General features: G+C 46.7%; 1 protein-coding gene across 1 annotated transcript; it reads left to right on the top strand.

The window, feature by feature from the left end:
• The first annotated feature begins 1091 nt into the window (after positions 1 to 1091).
• Positions 1092 to 18047, top strand: LOC139229322 (tumor necrosis factor receptor superfamily member 9-like). The gene is made up of 8 exons (XM_070861018.1): positions 1092 to 1242; positions 3843 to 3968; positions 6371 to 6478; positions 6781 to 6870; positions 8444 to 8522; positions 11366 to 11451; positions 14037 to 14168; positions 15759 to 18047. Exons 1-8 carry the CDS (start codon positions 1092 to 1094, stop codon positions 15899 to 15901), a joined length of 915 nt encoding a protein of 304 aa, XP_070717119.1. The 3' UTR covers positions 15902 to 18047.
• The last annotated feature ends 311 nt before the right edge of the window (positions 18048 to 18358 follow it).

Here is an 18358-nt window from a genome sequence, read left to right as displayed (position 1 = left end):
TATGGGGCTCTTTTTACAAATAAAAACAGAACATGCTGGAAACACTCAGCGGGTCAGGCAGCATCTGTGGAGTGAGAAACAGAGTTATCGTTTCTGCTCCATGACCCTCCTGCAGAACTGGGAAAAGGTCGAGAAATGAAAAAGGTAAAAGAGACAAATGGAAATCCCGTCTGAGGGCAAAAGACTTGCATTTATATAGCGCCTTCCACATCTCAAAGTGCTTTACAGCCAATTAAGTACTTTTGGAGTGTAGTCACTGTTGTAATGTGGGAAATGCGGCAGTCAACTTGCGCACAGCAAGCTCCCACACACAGCAATGTGATAATGACCAGATAATCTGTTTTTGTTATGTTGTTTGAGGGATAAATATTGCCCAGGACACCGGAGATAATTCCCTTGCTCTTCTTCAAAATTGTGCCATGGGATCTTTTACCTCCACTTTTTTTTGTTTCAAAAATATACTTTATTCATATAAAATTTTCACAATACATTGGAAAACAGTTCAGTACATTGCAGTCACCAATTCCATACAATTCATTTGGATGCTGACAACAGTTCCATACAATGCACTAGCGTGCATTTCATTTCAAGGTACCTCCACTTGAGAGAGTTGACGGCCTCGGTTTAATATCTCATCCAAAAGACGGCACCTCCGACAGTGCAGCACTCCCTAAGCACTGCACTGGAGTGTCAGCCTGGATTTTTATGCTCATGTCCCTGGAGTGGGTCTTGAACCCACAACTTTTTGACTCAGAGGCGAGAGTGCTGCTCACTGAGCCACAGCTGACACTTGCAGCCCAGAGCCTTGGTAATAAAACTAAGTCCAATCAGTCGGAGATCTCATCTCTGTGATAGCCTATATGTAGCTCCTATCAACCCACTGTCACCAAGACCAAGAGGAATGAAAGCCAACTTCTTCCACCACTCGGGAGTGGGGTTTTACTGCGAAACTCATCGTCACGCAGAAACGGGGATGGTTTGGTCTTCCCTAAGGTCAGGTGATGAGTCACTATCTGCGCCGCTTAAAGGCAGGAAGCAGCCACTCCTGATCTCAGTCTCGCAGCTTCCTGAGCGCTATCTGGTTGATCTGGATGGAGTTGGTCGCTTGTTGGGCGCTCGCTGCGCTGTTCGCACTCTGTGCGCCTGGGACATCTTCTGCTGCCGTCTTCCCTGGGTGCCCCGAAAAATATGTCACGTACACCGGACGGGGCAAGACTCCGTGTTGCTCCAGATGTCGGCCAGGTGAGAGGCGAAGAGTGAACTCGGTGACAGCGACTGCGGTCGTTTTTTTTTTAACAAGTCAATTTTGCACCAGAGTGCAATTTTTCAGTCGTATTTTAATTGAGCAAAAGTAATAAATAGTTGCACTCCTAAACTGGTTGCACGGTTTGACTTGAGCGGCGCAATGCTACTTGGCTGAGTGACAACAGATGATTATCGAGAGTTTAGAAACTAAAAAATGTCTTCGGATGGTATTCCCTGCTCCCTATTATACAGGCCCATTTGTTTTAATACCCTCGCTTAAAAAAAGAGGAATGTTCGAAACACCTTCACCGTTTGTCAGCAGCCAGCTCTAAGTTTTGATGTATCCAGTCGCCCCTGTAAATGGATTTATTTTTTGCAGTTTAATTGTCACGTTTTAATATTGTGTCATTCCCTTACATAACAATGGAACAATATGCACTTGCATAGAACCATGGAATAGTATAGGGCAGAAGGGGTGGCCTCGCTCGAAGAGGAGTCCAGTCAGTCCCACTCCCCACGCTTTCCCCAGATCCCTGCAATTTTTTTCTCCTTCAAATATTTATCCCATTATCTTTCGAAGGCTGCTATTGAATCTGTCCACCACTTTATCAGGCAGTGCATTCCAAATCCTAGCCACTTATGTAAAAAAACATGTTGCCTCTGGTTCTTTTGCCAATCACCTTAAATCTGTGCCCTCTGGTTATCGACCCTTTGGCCAATGGACAAAGTCTCTATTTAAACACCTCATGATTTTTGAACACCTCTATCAAATCTCGTCTTCGCCTTCTCTGCTCCAAGGAAAACAACCCCCGGGGCTTCTTCAGCGAATCCATGTAACTGTAACCCCTCATCCCTAGAACCATTCTCATAAATCTCTTCTGCACCCCCTCCAGAACCTTCACTTCCATCCTAAAGTCTGGTGCCCAGAATTGGACACAATACTCCAGCTAGGGCCAAGCTAGTATTTTATATAAGCTTAGCATAACTGCCTGGCTTTTGTACTCTCTGCCTCTGCTTTGTAAAGCCCACTTGTATTATTAACATTGGTGAGTTCAGTCTTTAATTTTCAAAGCTCCACATAACTGCACGGTTGTAAGAAAAAACATATTTAATATTATATAGCCTTTTGTAAGCCCTTATTTGGGTTCAGTATTCTGATATAATGGTGGTGGTCTCATTTGAAAAGTGCCACACTACCAAAAAAAATTTAATTGTTCACAAAATATTTAGCTGAAACATTTGTTGTTAATTTGATATATTAAGTTTAACCTCTGCTGTTAGGGGAATGCTCCAGGCCATGTCACCTTCCTGAGTCAGAGGGTTATGGGCATGAATGTGTAATCTAGACACTCCAGTGCCTGCGGGCATGATGTTTTGCTACAGATGCTGTCCTGATGAGATGTAAATTCAAGTGGGATGTGAAGATCCCATGGCAGTATTGCTGGCCAAAATGACTCGGCCAACACTAGCAAAAAAGATCAGATCAGCTGGTCATTCATCTCATGGGATGTTACTGGCACAGAATGGTGGTCTACCTAACCCTTCAAAAGGAATTCTTTGTGTGGCGCGTTACTCCTGCAGCCTTTGACTTGCTCAGCTGTTCCCTCACCTCCACCTTTCATGCACTTGTCCTCAGCAAAACATTTACTCTCGCCCGTCATTCCCCCTGGTATGCCACCCCTGCCCCCCCCCCCCCAATCTTCGCTCCCTCAAGTCCAAGGAGCGCATACTTGAGCACAAACGGTTTAGCCATCGGTTAGCAGATCTGGCTGGATCACATCAGCGCTATCGGGCCTCACTTCTCTGTTAAAACCATGCACTATTCCAGGACTATCCTGGAGAGCAAACATAAACTCCGGCTTCTTTTCTCCACTACCAACCATAACTTTAAACTCCTGTTCCCTGCCCTCTCCAACAGCAAGTGTGAGGTACTCATGGACTTTGTTGCCACCTGCCGCCCCCCCCCCCCCCCACTCAGCCCACCCTCCCCCTTTGCCACCAAAACCAGTTTCTCCTCAGACACCACCCTGCCCTAGTGCTGAACCAGCATCTCTCTCTAGTTTCTCTCGTATCTCCCCTCATGCTCTTTCTGAGCTCGTCTCCACCACCAGACCTTCCTCCTCATCTCTTGACCTTATTTCCACTAAACACTGACCACCCAACATCCCTTCCTGGCCCTATGCTGGCTGCCATTGTAGGTGGTTCCTCTCCTCGGCTAGAATAAGTGTCTAGTCGTGATGCTCCGGCCATGGTGGTGTGGGGCAGGCTTGATGGACCAACTGGTCTTTTCCTGCCTGTCAATTTCATGTTCTGTTGCATCGCTCCGATTCGCATCAAGTAGAACGACAGAGCTGCGCATCTTCCAGCCCGTTAAGGTTTGGAGATCCAATACCCAAAAGAAAACCATCAGAGTAATGAGATCGTAACTAATCGTATCGACCGCTTTCACATGGAGAGGTAATCGTTGCTCAACGTGGCTAAAAGAATTTATAAAGATCCGCCTAACCAGTGGTGACACAGCAGTCTTATTACAGTAACTGGCAATCGCTTTAGCTGATGCCTGCTGCATTGCTATTTATTGTTAAATTATTTTCCAGGTACCTCGATGCAAGATGAATGTACTGAGACCTCCAAATCTGTCTGTACACCGTGTACAAATGGATCATATTCTGACATTTGGAACAACATGTTTACTTGTATCCGTTGTGCTGAATGCATCGATGGTAATGCTGCAAACATTTTTTTTTAATTCTATATTCTTCCTAAAATAAATGCGTAAACGTACTCCTACATTTATAATGGCTTCAACAAATGAGTAAGAATAATGCACTCTGTACACTGGGACTACCAGTGGGGAGCGGGCAGGGAAGTGGACCTGAGTCCATGATCAGATCAGCCATGATCGTATTCAATGGCGGAGCAGGCTCGCGAGGCCATATGGCCTACTCCTGCTCCTATTTCTTATGTTCTTATGAAACCTCGATTCCTCAAATCCAACCACAGCAATCGGAAGCAAAAATCCACCTGACCAATCTGATACCCTGGGCTGGGAATTGCCTGGAGCAGTGGGTGGGCGACAATCCCAGTTTCTGGGTCCCCGTCTTTGCATGAGTGAAATGCTCTCCCCATTGGGCGACATGCCTATCAGGAGGTGGGAAAGCGGGCACTGCTGCAGATTCTTAAAGGGCTGCAGCATTTTACAGGGGAATAGGGAAAATGACATGGCAACAATGTCACTTGACCCTGATTTGAATATAGCCATGAGGCACCCACCTGTTTCAGGAGCACTGGCTGCCAGGAGTTTAACCCCCACCCCGCCCAGGGAAAATTAGACAAGTTGTAAAAAAGGATGTTAACTGGGTGGGAGAAACTGACGCCGGCTATTTTATGGCCATTGCTGTCCGTTTCTTGGCGATTTGGATGTTTCCGGGGCCCAGAATCGGGAGAACCTGAGAGCCAACTTGGCCAGTGGGACGGAAGCAGTTTCCACTCTCTTTCCCCACCCTGGCCTAAAGTTTATAAATGGGGTTTTTGGCCCATCCCGCAATCTGCCCACCTAATTAAAATATATGGTAACCGAGGCCAGTGGCAATGGTTACCTTCAAATCCTGGTTTTGTGCTTGCAGTGCATGAGGAGTGAGTTAGCAGGAGAAACATCAGGAATCGGTTGTTGGGTGCATCAGCTGAAACTGGTGAAATTGAAAATTCTTACACGAGAGTCGAGAGTTTCACTGATGATTGCTGAAGCCAGGAGTGACTTTTCGGAGTGTTCCGCCCCCCCCCCCCCCCCCCCTCCATTTGGGATTCAGTCGAGACGGCCCTTGTTCTTACTTCTGACTGCATGTGGGGGAGTGTGCGACCATTGGGAGATTTTGCCCCAGCCATGGTGAGGGCTTGTCAGGAGCAGTGTGGCACGATCATGGAGGGTGAGGAGGAGCAGGAGAGGATGGAGGAAAGGAGAGAGAGAGGCAGCGTTTAAGGAGGATGTGCCTCCCCAGATATAACTCCCCCCGCCCTCAAAGAATATACAGACAACACAGGTCCTATCATCACAGCTTGTCACTCCATAATGGCTTTGGCTGAGGCCCCGTTAAGGCCAACGTCTTTGTCTTCTGTTGCAGTCTCAGTGCGTGCTGTTAGATTTGGTCCGTCCCATATGTTGCTACAATGGGAGATTAGCAGGGCTCATTACAAGAAGGTATCTGACTCGACCCAATGGTCTTGGTGAGGATCTCCTGTGTGTTAACAGGGTGTGCTTCACCAATGAGGCACTGGTAAGCTCTGCCACCTATTAGATGAGGACCCGCAGCCAGAGTCACCTGCCCGCACCGTTCTGTTTGTGACTATGAACATGACAGTCGCACCCAACATTTATGGCACTGGGTCATTTCAGGCAGTCACTGGGGGATGGGGGGTCTCTGTTATATTAGCAAGATTGCATCACAGGCGTGCATTTGTCCAGTGACTGATGTACTTTCCGACAGAGTTTTTCCCCTAGGTTCAGTTTGAGGGCCAGCATTGCTAGAGGTGGCAGGCTGCACATGTTCTGCTTGAGGGTCATGGACCGAGGTGATCCTCCTCTCGCACAGAAGCTTGCCCTGGGAGGAGCTCCTGCTGGCGGCATCTCTGCCGCTTGCTCTTGGGCAACTTGTTGCCTCCTGTGTCCCATTGACCATGGTGCTCTTGAGGGGAGGCAGTGGGGGAGGGGCTGAAAGCTTGGCATAAGCTGCTGTTCTGGAAGGCCACTGCCTTGGGCATGTCGCCATTCCACTGGGCCCTGGATCTACGTCCTCACTAATTAGCGAGATACTGTGCATTTTGACAACTCATCAAAGGTACATGTCCTAGAATCTTACAGCACAGAAAGAGGCCATTCGGCCTGTCGTGCCTGTGCCGGCTCTTTGAGAAAGCTATCCCTGCTCTTTCCCCACATCCCTGCAAATTAGTCCTCTTCAAATACATGTCCAATTAGCTTTTGAAAGTTATATGGAATCTGATTCCACCACCCTTCAGGTAATGTGTTCCAGATCATAACCACACCTCTGTGTGTTGGGTACAGTTTAATTATAAATATCATAATTATTTTAACTGCAGATGGTATTAACAAAACCTTATATTCCTACAGAAGGAATGAAGTATAAGAGAAAATGCACGAGTATCTCAAATGCTGTCTGTGAATGCAGTGTGGGCTACGCATGTGAAGACCAGGACTGCAAGAGCTGTGTTGTAACAGGTAATCTTTATTCTGACTTCTCTGGCCCATGCCGACTGAGTGCTGCAGTTAAATGACTGAAATTTGTGTGGTGATGCCTTGCGTCCTATTGCCTTCCCACCTGGCTATACGTTCCACCTACTGCCCTGCCCAAACCGCCGTGGTGGTGCTGTGGCCTTAATTACATCTTCGTCTCTTCCTTTACGTCTTTGGCATCTTCGCTTTTGACCACCGTGCCTTGCTCCACCTCGCTTTTAAATTGTTCGTTTCTACAGCGAATGACCATTAAACCTATCTGATTCGCTGATTCTCAAACCTTTTAGATTCTCAGCAGGGAGGAGACAGAAGTACAGAATCCCCCAAACACAGCTCTCGCCCGGATGGCATCCCGATTGATCATAGCCCAGGATCAGGTAAGTTTAATTGTCTTTGGGGGTAGAGATTGCGGGCCGTAGGGTAGGGTAAAGCGCATTTGGAGGGGTTGGGGCAGATCATGAGGTGGGGGTGTCAAAAGTCATGGGGGGGGGGTGTCGGGGGGAGTGTCGGAGAATGAAGGGGCAGAGATGGAGGGGTTGGTGATTAGGGGGTGTCAAAAATAGATTGTGGGGGTGGGGATGATTTACAGGTTAGCTTGTTGGGCGTGGATAAAACACTCCTGGACCACCAGCAGTAAATAAATGCACTTGCTTCATGAATTCAGCCCTTCTCACCTCCTTTTACCTGCCGGGATTCCCGAGGACAGGGAGACCCGTCCGAAATGGATAAACAATAGAAACCCTATAAAAAGGGAGGCACGCAGTCTCCTTAAAAGCTTTCAATGACCAACCCACTTCCTGAGAGCGAATTGGTCGCCCACTCTTCGTCCCCCCAAATGGCCTCCTTCTGTGCTGTAAGATTCTATGACCCACTTTTATTTCTCCTCCTCCCTCCCCTTTTGTCTCTTTCCCTCTCTCTCACTTGTGTCTCTTCCTTTTTCATTTTCCCTTTTTATATTACGGTCCGTGCCTCTTTCTCCCTCTGCAACAGTCTATTTTCCCTCTCCCTTGAGCAGCACAGGTGCTGGCATCTGAGGAACCAGCGGGAAGGCCGCGAGGGAACGGATAGAGTCTCTGTGTCAGCCAGGCAATGGGACTTTACAAATAATCTTCTGCTGAAATAATAACCAACAAGCCCTGCTGGTGCTACATATTGGGCAGGATTTTTTTCAACCATCCCATGTAACCACAGCACACTGATATCTGGTCATTACTGCAACTTGCATTTATATAGCGCCTTTAATGTAGTAAAACATAATCAGCCAAAGAAGGAGATATTAGGGCAGATAACCAAAAGTTTGGTCAAAGAGGTCCGTTCAATCACTCCCTCCATGGCCTTACCCCTCATTATCTCTCTAACCTCCTCCAGCCCTATAAATTCCCCTTAGACCTCATGCCCTCTGCCTTTTCTGACCTTTTGAACATTCCTGATTTTAAATGCTCCACCATTGGTGGCCGTGCCTTCTGCTGCCAAGGCCCTAAGCTCTGGAATTCCCTGCCTAAACCTCTCCACCTCGCTACCTCGTTCCTTCTTCCAGACGCTCCTTAAAACCTACGTCTTCGACCAAGCTTTTGGTCACCTGCCCTAACATCATTTTTTTATATAGCTCCGTGTCAATTTTGTTTTTTGATAACACTCCTGTGAAACACCTTGGGACATTTTAATTCCGTTAAAGGCGCTATATAAATAAAAGTTGTGGTTGGCATGCACACGCATGTGGGCTACTCGGAGGAGTAAGTAGAGGAAATAAATTGGGGAACAAAGGACCATGTCTGGATAAACTGGGACTTCTCTGTTTCAAAATGTGCACAGATCAGGAGTTTTCCTCAGACATGAATCTATATATAACTTTGACTAATTTGCTGTTTTTTGTTCCTGTAATATTTTACCTGGATAATGTTTGTTGCTACTGACAAAGTGATGTAATGAGCAATCTCTTCATTGTTTTAGATATACATGTGCAAAGCATTCCTTGCCCTACGGGGACATATTCTGACACGGAAACCAAGACCTGCCAATTGTGGACAAAGTATGTGTTGGAGATTTGCCTTATATTTGGACTTGTCAATTTTGTTATTGCCATCAAAAAACACTGAGTGACCCTGAAAATAAGTCTAGTCAAGGTGATTGAACCACTTCTTCAATAATGTTCCTTTTCAATATCATTCACTAAGACTGGACTTCAGCCCAGCTGTTTCCTGCTTTGTGACACATCTGTTTTCTTGTTAAATGACTAACACAAATTATTTTGGTGACTCAAGGTTACTATGAGCATTCACTATATCTAAGATTCTCCAGAGCAGCAAAGCACTTCCCTTGCCATATATCTTGCCTCCCTCTTTCAGACATTATCCTAGATATCAGCAGTTTGTATTGGGATTTGCAGAGTCTTCTTCCCCCTCCTCCCTCCCTCCCTTTTTTCCCACTGCCTCTCCCTTGCTGAGGTGAACATAAGAAATAGGAACAGGAGTAGGCCATACGGCCCCTCGAGCCTGCTCCACCTTTCAATATGATCATGGCTGATCTGATCATGGGCTCAGCTCCACTTCCCTGCCCCATCCCCATAAGACCTTATCACCTTATCGATTTAAGAAACAGTCTATTTCTGTCTTAAATTTATTCAATGACCCACCTTCCATAGCTCTGGGGCAGCGAATTCCACAGATTTACAACCCTCTGAGAGAAGAAATTTCTCCTCATCTCTGTTTTAAATGGGCGGCCCCTTATTCTAAGATCATGCTCTCTAGTTCTAGTCTCCCCCATCAGTGGAAATATCCTCTCTGCATCCACCTTGTCAAGCCCCCTCATAATCTTATATGTTTCGATAAAATCACCTCTCATTCTTCTGAATTCCAATGAGTAGAGGCCCAACCTACTCAACCTTTCCTCATAAGTCAACCCCCTCATACCTGGAATCAACCTAGTGAACCTTCTCTGAATTGCCTCCAAAGCAAGTATATCCTTTTGTAAATATGGAAACATAAAACTGCACGCAGTATTCCAGGTGTGGCTTCACCAATACCTTATATAGCTGTAGCAAGACTTCCCTGCTTTTATACTCCAGCCCCTTTGCAATAAAGAGACCAAGATACCATTGGCCTTCCTAATCACTTGCTGTACTTGTATACTATCCTTTTGTGTTTCATGCACAAGTACCCCCAGGTCCCGCTATACAGCTGCACTTTGCAGTCTTTCTCCATTTAAATAATAACTTGCTCGTTGCTTTTTTTTTCTGCCAAAGTGCATGACCTCACACTTTCTAACATTATACTCCATCTGCCAAATTTTTATCCACTCACTTAGTCTGTCTATGTCCTTTTGCAGATTTTTTGTGTCCTCCTCACACATTGCTTTTCCTCTCATCTTTATATCATCAGAAAACTTGACTACGTTACACTCGATCCCTTCTTCCAAGTCGTTAATACATATTGTAAATAATTGGTGTCCCAGCACTGATCCCTGTGGCACCCCACTAGTTACTGAATGAACCATTTATCCTGACTCTCTTTTCTGTTTGTTAGCCAATCCTCTATCCATGCTAATATATTATCCCCAACCCCTGAACTTTTATCTTGTGCAGTAACCTTTTATGTGGCACCTTGTCAAATGCCTTCTGGAAGTCCAAATACCACATCCACTGGTTCCCCTTTATCCATCCTATTCGTTACATCCTCAAAGAACTCCAGCAAATTTGTCAAACATGACTTCCCTTTCATAAATTCATGCTGACTCTGCCTGACCGAATTTTGCTTTTCCAAATATCCTGCTACTGCTTCTTTAATAATGGACTTCAACATCTTCCCAACCACAGATGTTGGGCTAACTGGTCTATAGTTTTCTGCTTTTTGTCTGCCTCCTTTTTTAAATAGGGGCATTACATTTGCAGTTTCCCAATCTGCTGGGACCTCCTCAGAAGCCAGGGAATTTTGGTAAATTACAACCAATGCATCCACAATCCCTGCCGCTACTTCTCTTAAGACCCTAGGATGAAAGCCATCAGGTTCAGGGGATTTATCTGCCTTTAATTCCATTATCTTACTGAGTGCCACCTCCTTAGTGATTGTGTTTGTGTTAAGTTGCGCCCCCCCCCCCCATCCCCCCCTAAGCCCCTTGACTATCCACTGTTGGAATATCGTTAGTGTCCTCTACCGTAAAAACTGATACAAAATATTTGTTCAGAGTTTCTGCCATCTTCATGTTCCCCATTACTAATTCCCGGGTCTCATCCTCTAAGGGACCAACATTGACATTCTTTTCCTTTTTATATACCTATAGAAACTCTTTCTATCTGTTTTTGTATTTCATAGAAACATAGAAAATAGGTGCAGGAGTAGGCCCTTCGAGCCTGCACCACCAATCAATAAGATCATGGCTGATCATTCACCTCAGTATCCCTTTCCTGATTTCTCTCCATACCTCTTGATCCCTTTAGCCATAAGGGCTATATCCAACTCCCTCTTGAATATATCTAGAACTGGCATCAACAACTCTCTGCGGAAGAGAATTCCACAGGTTAACAACTCTCTGAGTGAAGAAGTTTCTCCTCATCTCGGTCCTAAATGGCTTACCCCTTATCCTTCGACTGTGACCCCTGGCTCTGGACTCCCCCAACATCGGGAACATTCTTCCTGCATCTAACCTGTCCAGTCCCGTCAGAATTTTATATGTTTCTATGAGATCCCCTCTCATTCTTCTAAACTCCAGTGAATACAGGCCCAGTTGATCCAGTCTCTCCTCATATATGTCAGTCCTGCCATCCCAGGAATCAGTCTGGTGAACCTTCACCACACCCACTCAATAGCAAGAACATCCTTCCTCAGATTAGGAGACCAAAACTGAACACAGTATTTCATTCATGTTTTTCTTTTAAAGCTGCACTGCACTGGGTCATATCGAGATTACACCTGCAAATCAAACCAGTGATGCAATCTGCACTCCTACACCAAGCAGCCGTCCAGGTAAGCTGTGTTTAAAAACTCACGTTTACATCATTTGGCGATTATACGCAGGTTAAAACATTCCCCATTTACACTGTGCCATCAATCACTCCCAAATGTGCACTGCCCCAATCACCTGCCCCTCCATCCCACTATCCCAATCGGTGCTCCAAGTAGACCATATTTGGTGTTGCATACGAACAATGACGGACAGGTAAAGACCATCTGCTCCTTCGAGCCTGTCCCACACAATTGCGATACATTGTGTATCACAACATGTGCACTCCACCCCACCCGAAACCGTGTGATCGCCTGGGATAGGCAAAAAAAGATGAAAAACCCCAGGCCAATTTGGGGGGGGGAAATTCCTCTCCAACCCATCCAGGTGATCGAAAATTAGTCCATGAGATCACTCTGGCCATTAAATTCCCTGCAGTACCTACCCTCCTGTAAGAGGTGATCTCCCCCGCAGCCAGAAACAAATCCAACTTTCGCTTTAAGGAGTTCAGCAAGTCTGCATCCACCACATGAAACGGCAGCTTGTTCCCGAGGTCTACTATTCTTTGGGAACACAACTACCACCTGACATCTAACCTGGATCTAGCCCGATACAACTTAAATTTGTGACCGAGCGCACGATGTGGGATATATGCAATTGTCTCTCACGCTGTGCTTTTGACGGGGGTATATTATAGAGGACCTTGCGAGGTCGGGGCGAAGGAGCGGCGAGAGACTGTGGAGGGATGTGATCGGGGCCCAGGGGAGGCGTGAGTTCAGGGGCCCAGGGGCAGCACGGGCCAGCCCACACTGCGATGTGTGTGCGCACTAGGTCCGTGCAGCAGAGCTGGTCTCCAGTTGCCTTGGGTAATCCTTGCCACTGGACCAAGACCTAGCTCTGTCAAGCCCGTGTGGTGGTTGGTGTGCAATGGCCACCACACGTTTAAACAATCCACGCACAGGCATCTTCCACCCTTCAGGATGTAGTTCGAGTCCTTCATTCGAAACACCTGTGAACTCATCCTTCTTTGGTGTGGCAGCAAGTCATCCTCGTTTCGAGGGACTGCCTATGATTGTAGAGGAGGGAGCCTCAACCATGTATGTTGTACTGTTATAATCGAAGGGTGATGTATGAAAGAATAGAAAGGAGCTACTTACTGTTTCAGACTTTCTTCAAGTGAAGGGTGTGCACGTTTCCTTGATCGATAAACAAGGAACTTGAATTTATTGAGCACTTTATCAGGACATTCCAAAGCACCACATACAATGAATGTCTTTGAAGTGAAGTGACTGTTTTTGTAGGCAAACAAGGCAATTATTGTACACCGCAAGATCCCTTGTAGCTCATCGAAGAAAGGAACGTACATACTAATTTACAAATTAACAACAATTTGCATTTGTATAGCGCCTTTCATGTAGTAAAGCATCACGTGACGCTTCACATGAGCGTCAGCAACAAATGACACCGAGCCATAGAAGGAGACATTAGTAAAGGTGACCAAACACTTGGTCAAAGAGGTAGGTTTTAAGCCGAGTCTTAAAGGAGGTGACGAGGTTTAGGGAGGGAATTTCAGAGCTTGGGGCCCAAGCAACTGAAGGGAGGCCACCAATGGTGGGGCGAAGTAAGTGGGAGTGGCACAAGAGGCCAGAATTGGAGGAAGGCAGAGGTCGTGGAGGGCTGGATTAAGTCTATTAAACGGCTCAAAACATGAAGTGTGAATAAATCCCGATTGCGCAGTGAGTAATGCGCCACGTCGATGTAGTTCTGAGCAACATTCCCGTTTAGCTGCGCAGCCATGCAGCTCCTGTGCAGCCGGCACCATAGCGTTCTAATGGCAAACAAATGCACATGCTCGGTGCTTTGAATGCAGCCGTGCAGCCCATTAAAGGGGCAACGCAGCCAAAAAATATTACGGGGAACATTGATCCTGAGCCATTCCGATCATAAGGTCTCCGGTCTCCGTGCTGAGAACTCCCCTCGACTAGATCAGCAGCAATGGCCTTTACAATTGACATGGGATAGGAAAGAAAGACTTGCATTTATATAGCGCATTTTCACGACCACCAGACGTCTCAAAGCACTATACAGCCAATGAAGTGCATTTTGAAGTGTAGTCAATGTGGGAATCGCGGCAGCCAAGTTGCGCACAGCAAGCTCCCACAAACAGCAACGTGAAAATGACCAGATAATCTGTTTTTAGTGATGTTGGTTGAGGGATAAATATTGGCCCAGGACTCCGGGGAGAACTCTTCTTCGAAATAGTGCCACAGGATCGTTTATCTCCACCTGAGAACGCAGACGGAGCCTCGGTTTAATATCACATCCGAAAGACAGCACCTCTGACACTGCAGCACTCCCACAGTACTGCACTGGTGTGTCAGCCTAGATTTATGTGCTCAAGTGCCTGAAATGGGACTTGAACCCACAACCTTCTGACTCGGAGGCAAGGGTGCTGCCCACTGAGCCACAGCTGACACGGGAAGGTAGAATATCAGCTCTCTCCCAGGAGAGCCAGCAGTTTCGAGTGGAGAAATTGGATAAAGTTTGTTCAGTGTTGCACAGACTGCACACATTTTCTAATTCATTTCTGTTTTCTCTCTGACCAAAGAGTCACATAACGAAGTGAGGGTTGCAACAATCACTGTGGCCTTTATCTGTTTCTTCCTGCTGTGTCTGTCGGTCGGGCTACACATTGTCTCATGGAGAAGGAACAGAAGGAAAGAATTTAAGTTGTTACCAGGTACGTGAAGATTTTCACCGATCACTTCCTCCCCTTTGGTTTCATTACCAGTGAAGAAAATGAATTGGAGCTTCCCTTCAGTTGACCCAGTGAGAAAACCAATAACCTGCTGCGGTGCAAAGCCTCGTACACAGGCTCTAAGCTGGTTGAGTTCTCAGCTCAGTTTAATCAACCTCACCCATAGAGTTGAGCGTTGCAATCATCCTTGGTGTGTCCGAGATAGAGAAATGTAAAATCAAATGTTCCCTGTAAGTGGCGCTTTGTTCTGCACGGCCTGTTCCTTTTAGTGCGTAGTCCCTTCGCATTTCTGCGCATGCGCAGTACTTGCAATGTAAAAGCCGGTGAGCGGCCTGCGCGGGACCTTGCAGATTACTGCGCAGCCGTGCACGCACCATCGCGGGTACATTGCTTCTGACTCCTGGTCGCCATCTTGGCCTCTGGTCTCTGCTGCAAGTGTGAATGTGTGGACACCAGATGGGAGAATCGGGCACCCACGGTTGAAGGCTCCATTGACACGTGGGCCTGGATTTTAGCTCGGAGGCGCGTTCCGTGTGTGTGTGTGTGTGTGTGTGGGCAGGCGGGGGAAGTTTTGAGGTGGGGAACCCACTGAAGCACCAGTTTAATGTCTCTTAAGTTTCCCGCCTGCGGCCAGCCTGATTGACAGGTTGTAGGCCTGTGGGGCGGGAAAGCCTACCACACAAGGCTGCAGCCGAACTGGGCTGAGACCAGGTAGGCCTCGTGGGGGAGGGGGTGTGGGAAATCGCGGGCGGGGCGTTTCCAATGGCAGGGAGCAGGTGCTGGGCAGTGGAGGGGGTGGGGGGAGGGGGTTCCAGGTGGTGATCGGGGAGCAGACAGATCTCTTGGCGGGGTGGGTCAAGGGCAGCAGAGTTTTACTGGGTAGCTTGTTGGGCCTGGAGGAACCACGCCTGCTTTTCTTGGCCCACAAGCAGTGCTGTCAAGGCACTTACCTCATGGATTCAGCCCTTCTCGCCGCCTTTCGCCTGCTGGGGTTTCCCGAGGCCTGGGAAAACCCGGCCGACATGAGTTTAATAATAGAATCACTTTGTTTATGATGAAGGCACGCAGCCTCATTATAATATTTAAATGGACAACCCACCTCCTGCGAGCTGATTGGTCACCCACCCCTCATCCCGCCTCTGTTAAAACCGGAAGTCGGTGGATTGGGTATCTGTTATAGATCTTTTGAATTTTAATCACTGACCCGCCTCCAACTCCCCTGTTTTTGGGAGTTAAAATTCAACCCGTGATGTCTATGCTTACACCTAAAGAATGGCCACCCAGGCCGGCTAATGAAGAGCTTCACCCGTTCTCCAGCAACAGTCAATGCCTTCAGGAGAAGAGAGAATTGTGGTATCTTTTTTGTTTTTATAATAAAAAAGGAATATTCAATAAAATGGCCTCTATGACAAGTGGGACCAGCGTGTCGGAGCATACATTTACAAACTTGCTCAAAGTACCAAACGAGTGGAAGTCTCCACAAACCTGGTCACAAGGTTACCATAGATAGAGAATGGAAGTGTTTGGACAACCATGTTTACCCATGCACTTTTATCCTTTGCTTTGTGACAGGGGAGATATGCCCACGGCTTCTGAATGAACGGCTGGAAGACACCTGCAGCACGCACTTCCCACAGCAGGAGTGCGGAGGGATATCACACCAAGAGAAGAAGAGCACCGAGCAAGCCTATGTTGCTGTACACTGCAGTTGCTGATCTCTTTGTGCATGAGGAAGATCTAATTGGACACGGACAGTGGGGTTTATTCAGATGCAAACGCGACGCACCGGGCCAGAAATTGCTGCACTTTCGGGTTTGGTGCACTGGTCAATATTTATCCCTCAATCACACCACTAAAACAGATTATCTGGTCGTCATCAGCGATGTCAATGTCGCATCTGGGACCTCGTGAACTTCGCGCCCGTTGGCTTATCTCCTTTGACCAATGGAAGGAAAGGATAGAGAAAGAAACAGAGTGAAAGCCGGGCGAATTCAAGTCAGCTGGAAGAGGGGGCCGAGAGAGAGAGAGAGAGAGAGAGAGGGAGGGGGAAAAAAAGGGACAGAATGGAATAGTATGAAAAAGGGCAAACAGGAGCAAACCCAGTTGTGTTTGGGAATTGGTCCTTGAGGGGTTAATGACGTGTTCCACGTTTTTATGGAGTGTGCGAGGTTGCAGTCCCTGTTCCACTATTTAACGGGGCTGCTCCTCAATTTCTGGTTGCACTTCAGTCCCACACTCCTGATCTTTGGGCACCCTGTGCGGAGGGGAGCGGATAGGTCCGAGGGCCTCCTCGTGGGACTGCTCCTGGGCACGGCCAAGGGTGCCATCAGCCGGTCCAGGCAGCAGGGGGTCGTTCAGCCTGACTGCCTGCCTCTCTTCCGCGCGTACATCCGGGCCAGGGCATCCCTGGAGATGGAGCACGCGGTGTCCACCGGTAAGCTCGCGGCTTTCCGCGAGAGGTGGGCGCCGGAGGGACTGGAGTGCATTGTCACCCCCGGCAACCAAATTTTAATTTGATTTTATATGTTTTAAAGTTTAATTTGTTTTAATTGCCGGGTTTTTAGTGTCCCCCTCCCCTTTTTATAGGGGGCACTTGTAAATTATGGTTTTGGAGCCCCCAAAAAAACCTACAAAAAAAAAAAGGGCCTTGGGAAATGTTTGGAGTGTCCCCCGAATCGGGGGGCATGATTTAATGTTTGTTTATTGTTAACTCCAAAAGAGTTGAGGGGTTAATGAGCGAATGGCAGCTGTGCAAAATGTACAAACGTTCTTGACCCATGATGTATAGAACCAGGGGACCCATCCATCATCAGGAGCAGTGGAATAGCCAGTGACACTGCTATCATAACAACGTAGGAATTGCTAGACAATATTGTAGTTTGCTTTCTACCATCCTGGTAGGTGCGCGATACAATGATTTTTTTTTCATTCATTCATGGGATGTGGGTGTTGCCGGCAAGGCCAGCATTTATTGCCCATCCCTAACTGCCCTCGAGAAGCTGGTGGTGAGGCACTTTTTTTTTAAATTTCAAAATATACTTTATTCATATAAAAATTTGTACAGTACACTCAAAAGCAGTTCAGTCCATTTAGCTGCGGTCAGCAATTCCATACACTACATTTGGGTGCTGACGGCAGTTCCGTTCGATACATTTCCTTGTTTTTCAGTTCAAGTACAAATGCAACTGAGCGGCTTGCTAGGTCATTTCAGAGGGCAGTTAAGAGTCAACCACATTGCTATGGGTCTGGAGTCTATAGGCCAGACCGGGTAAGGGTGGCAGATTTCCTTCTCTGTAGGACATCAGTGAACCAGATGGGTTTTTACGCCAATCTGGTAGTTTCATGGTCACCATTACTGGTACTTACATTTTTTTTTTAATTCCAGATATATTTAATTAACTGAATTTAAATTCCCCAGCTGGTGGGATTTGAACTTTAATTTGATTTTATGTTTTAAAGTTTAATTTGTTTTAATTGCCGGTGTTTTTAGTGTCCCCCTCCCCTTTTATAGGGGGCACTTGGAGAAAAAAAAATATGATTTTAGTGCCCAAAAAAAAACTTTAAAAAAAAAACACAAAAAAAGGGCCTTGAAAATGTTTGGTGTGTCCCCCAGATCGGAGGAACACGATTTAATGTTTTAGTTTCCTCCCAAAAAGAGTCCTGAACTCATTAGTCCAGGCCTCTGGATTAACAGTCCCATAACATAACCACTATCAATAGTCTACAAGAGACCCAGAAATGAGGCACGGAAAATACCCAGTGGTGGAGAACCTTGGGAACCATCTTGGGAATTCACCATTTTCCTTCTAAGCACGCTGCACTCCCCACCTGGTGTGACTCAAATTACTCATGTAGTGTATCCCAAAATGTTATTTTCTGAAATAAACTATCTCATTTGAATGTGTGGCCCTTTCCTGAATGTCGAAACAGCTTTGCATCCTGAAAATTATTGCCAATTGACGAAAGTTTGGATGGCAATCGTGGCACAAAAATAATGGCAAGACTGATTTTAAAAAAAAACAATTTAATAAAACCTCCAGGAAAAATTCACTACCTGCTGGAGTGAGAGTCCCCAGCTTCATGGTCCCATTCTGGGCTGCCAGTGTTGATTGTCTCGTCAGGACCATAAATCAAGTCATTAACGGGATTATATACGACATTCGTTACTGGCT

This window comes from Pristiophorus japonicus, chromosome 18, assembly GCF_044704955.1.
Source record: "Pristiophorus japonicus isolate sPriJap1 chromosome 18, sPriJap1.hap1, whole genome shotgun sequence".
NCBI lineage: Eukaryota > Metazoa > Chordata > Chondrichthyes > Pristiophoridae > Pristiophorus > Pristiophorus japonicus.
This window is presented reverse-complemented; position numbering and strand designations above follow the sequence as displayed.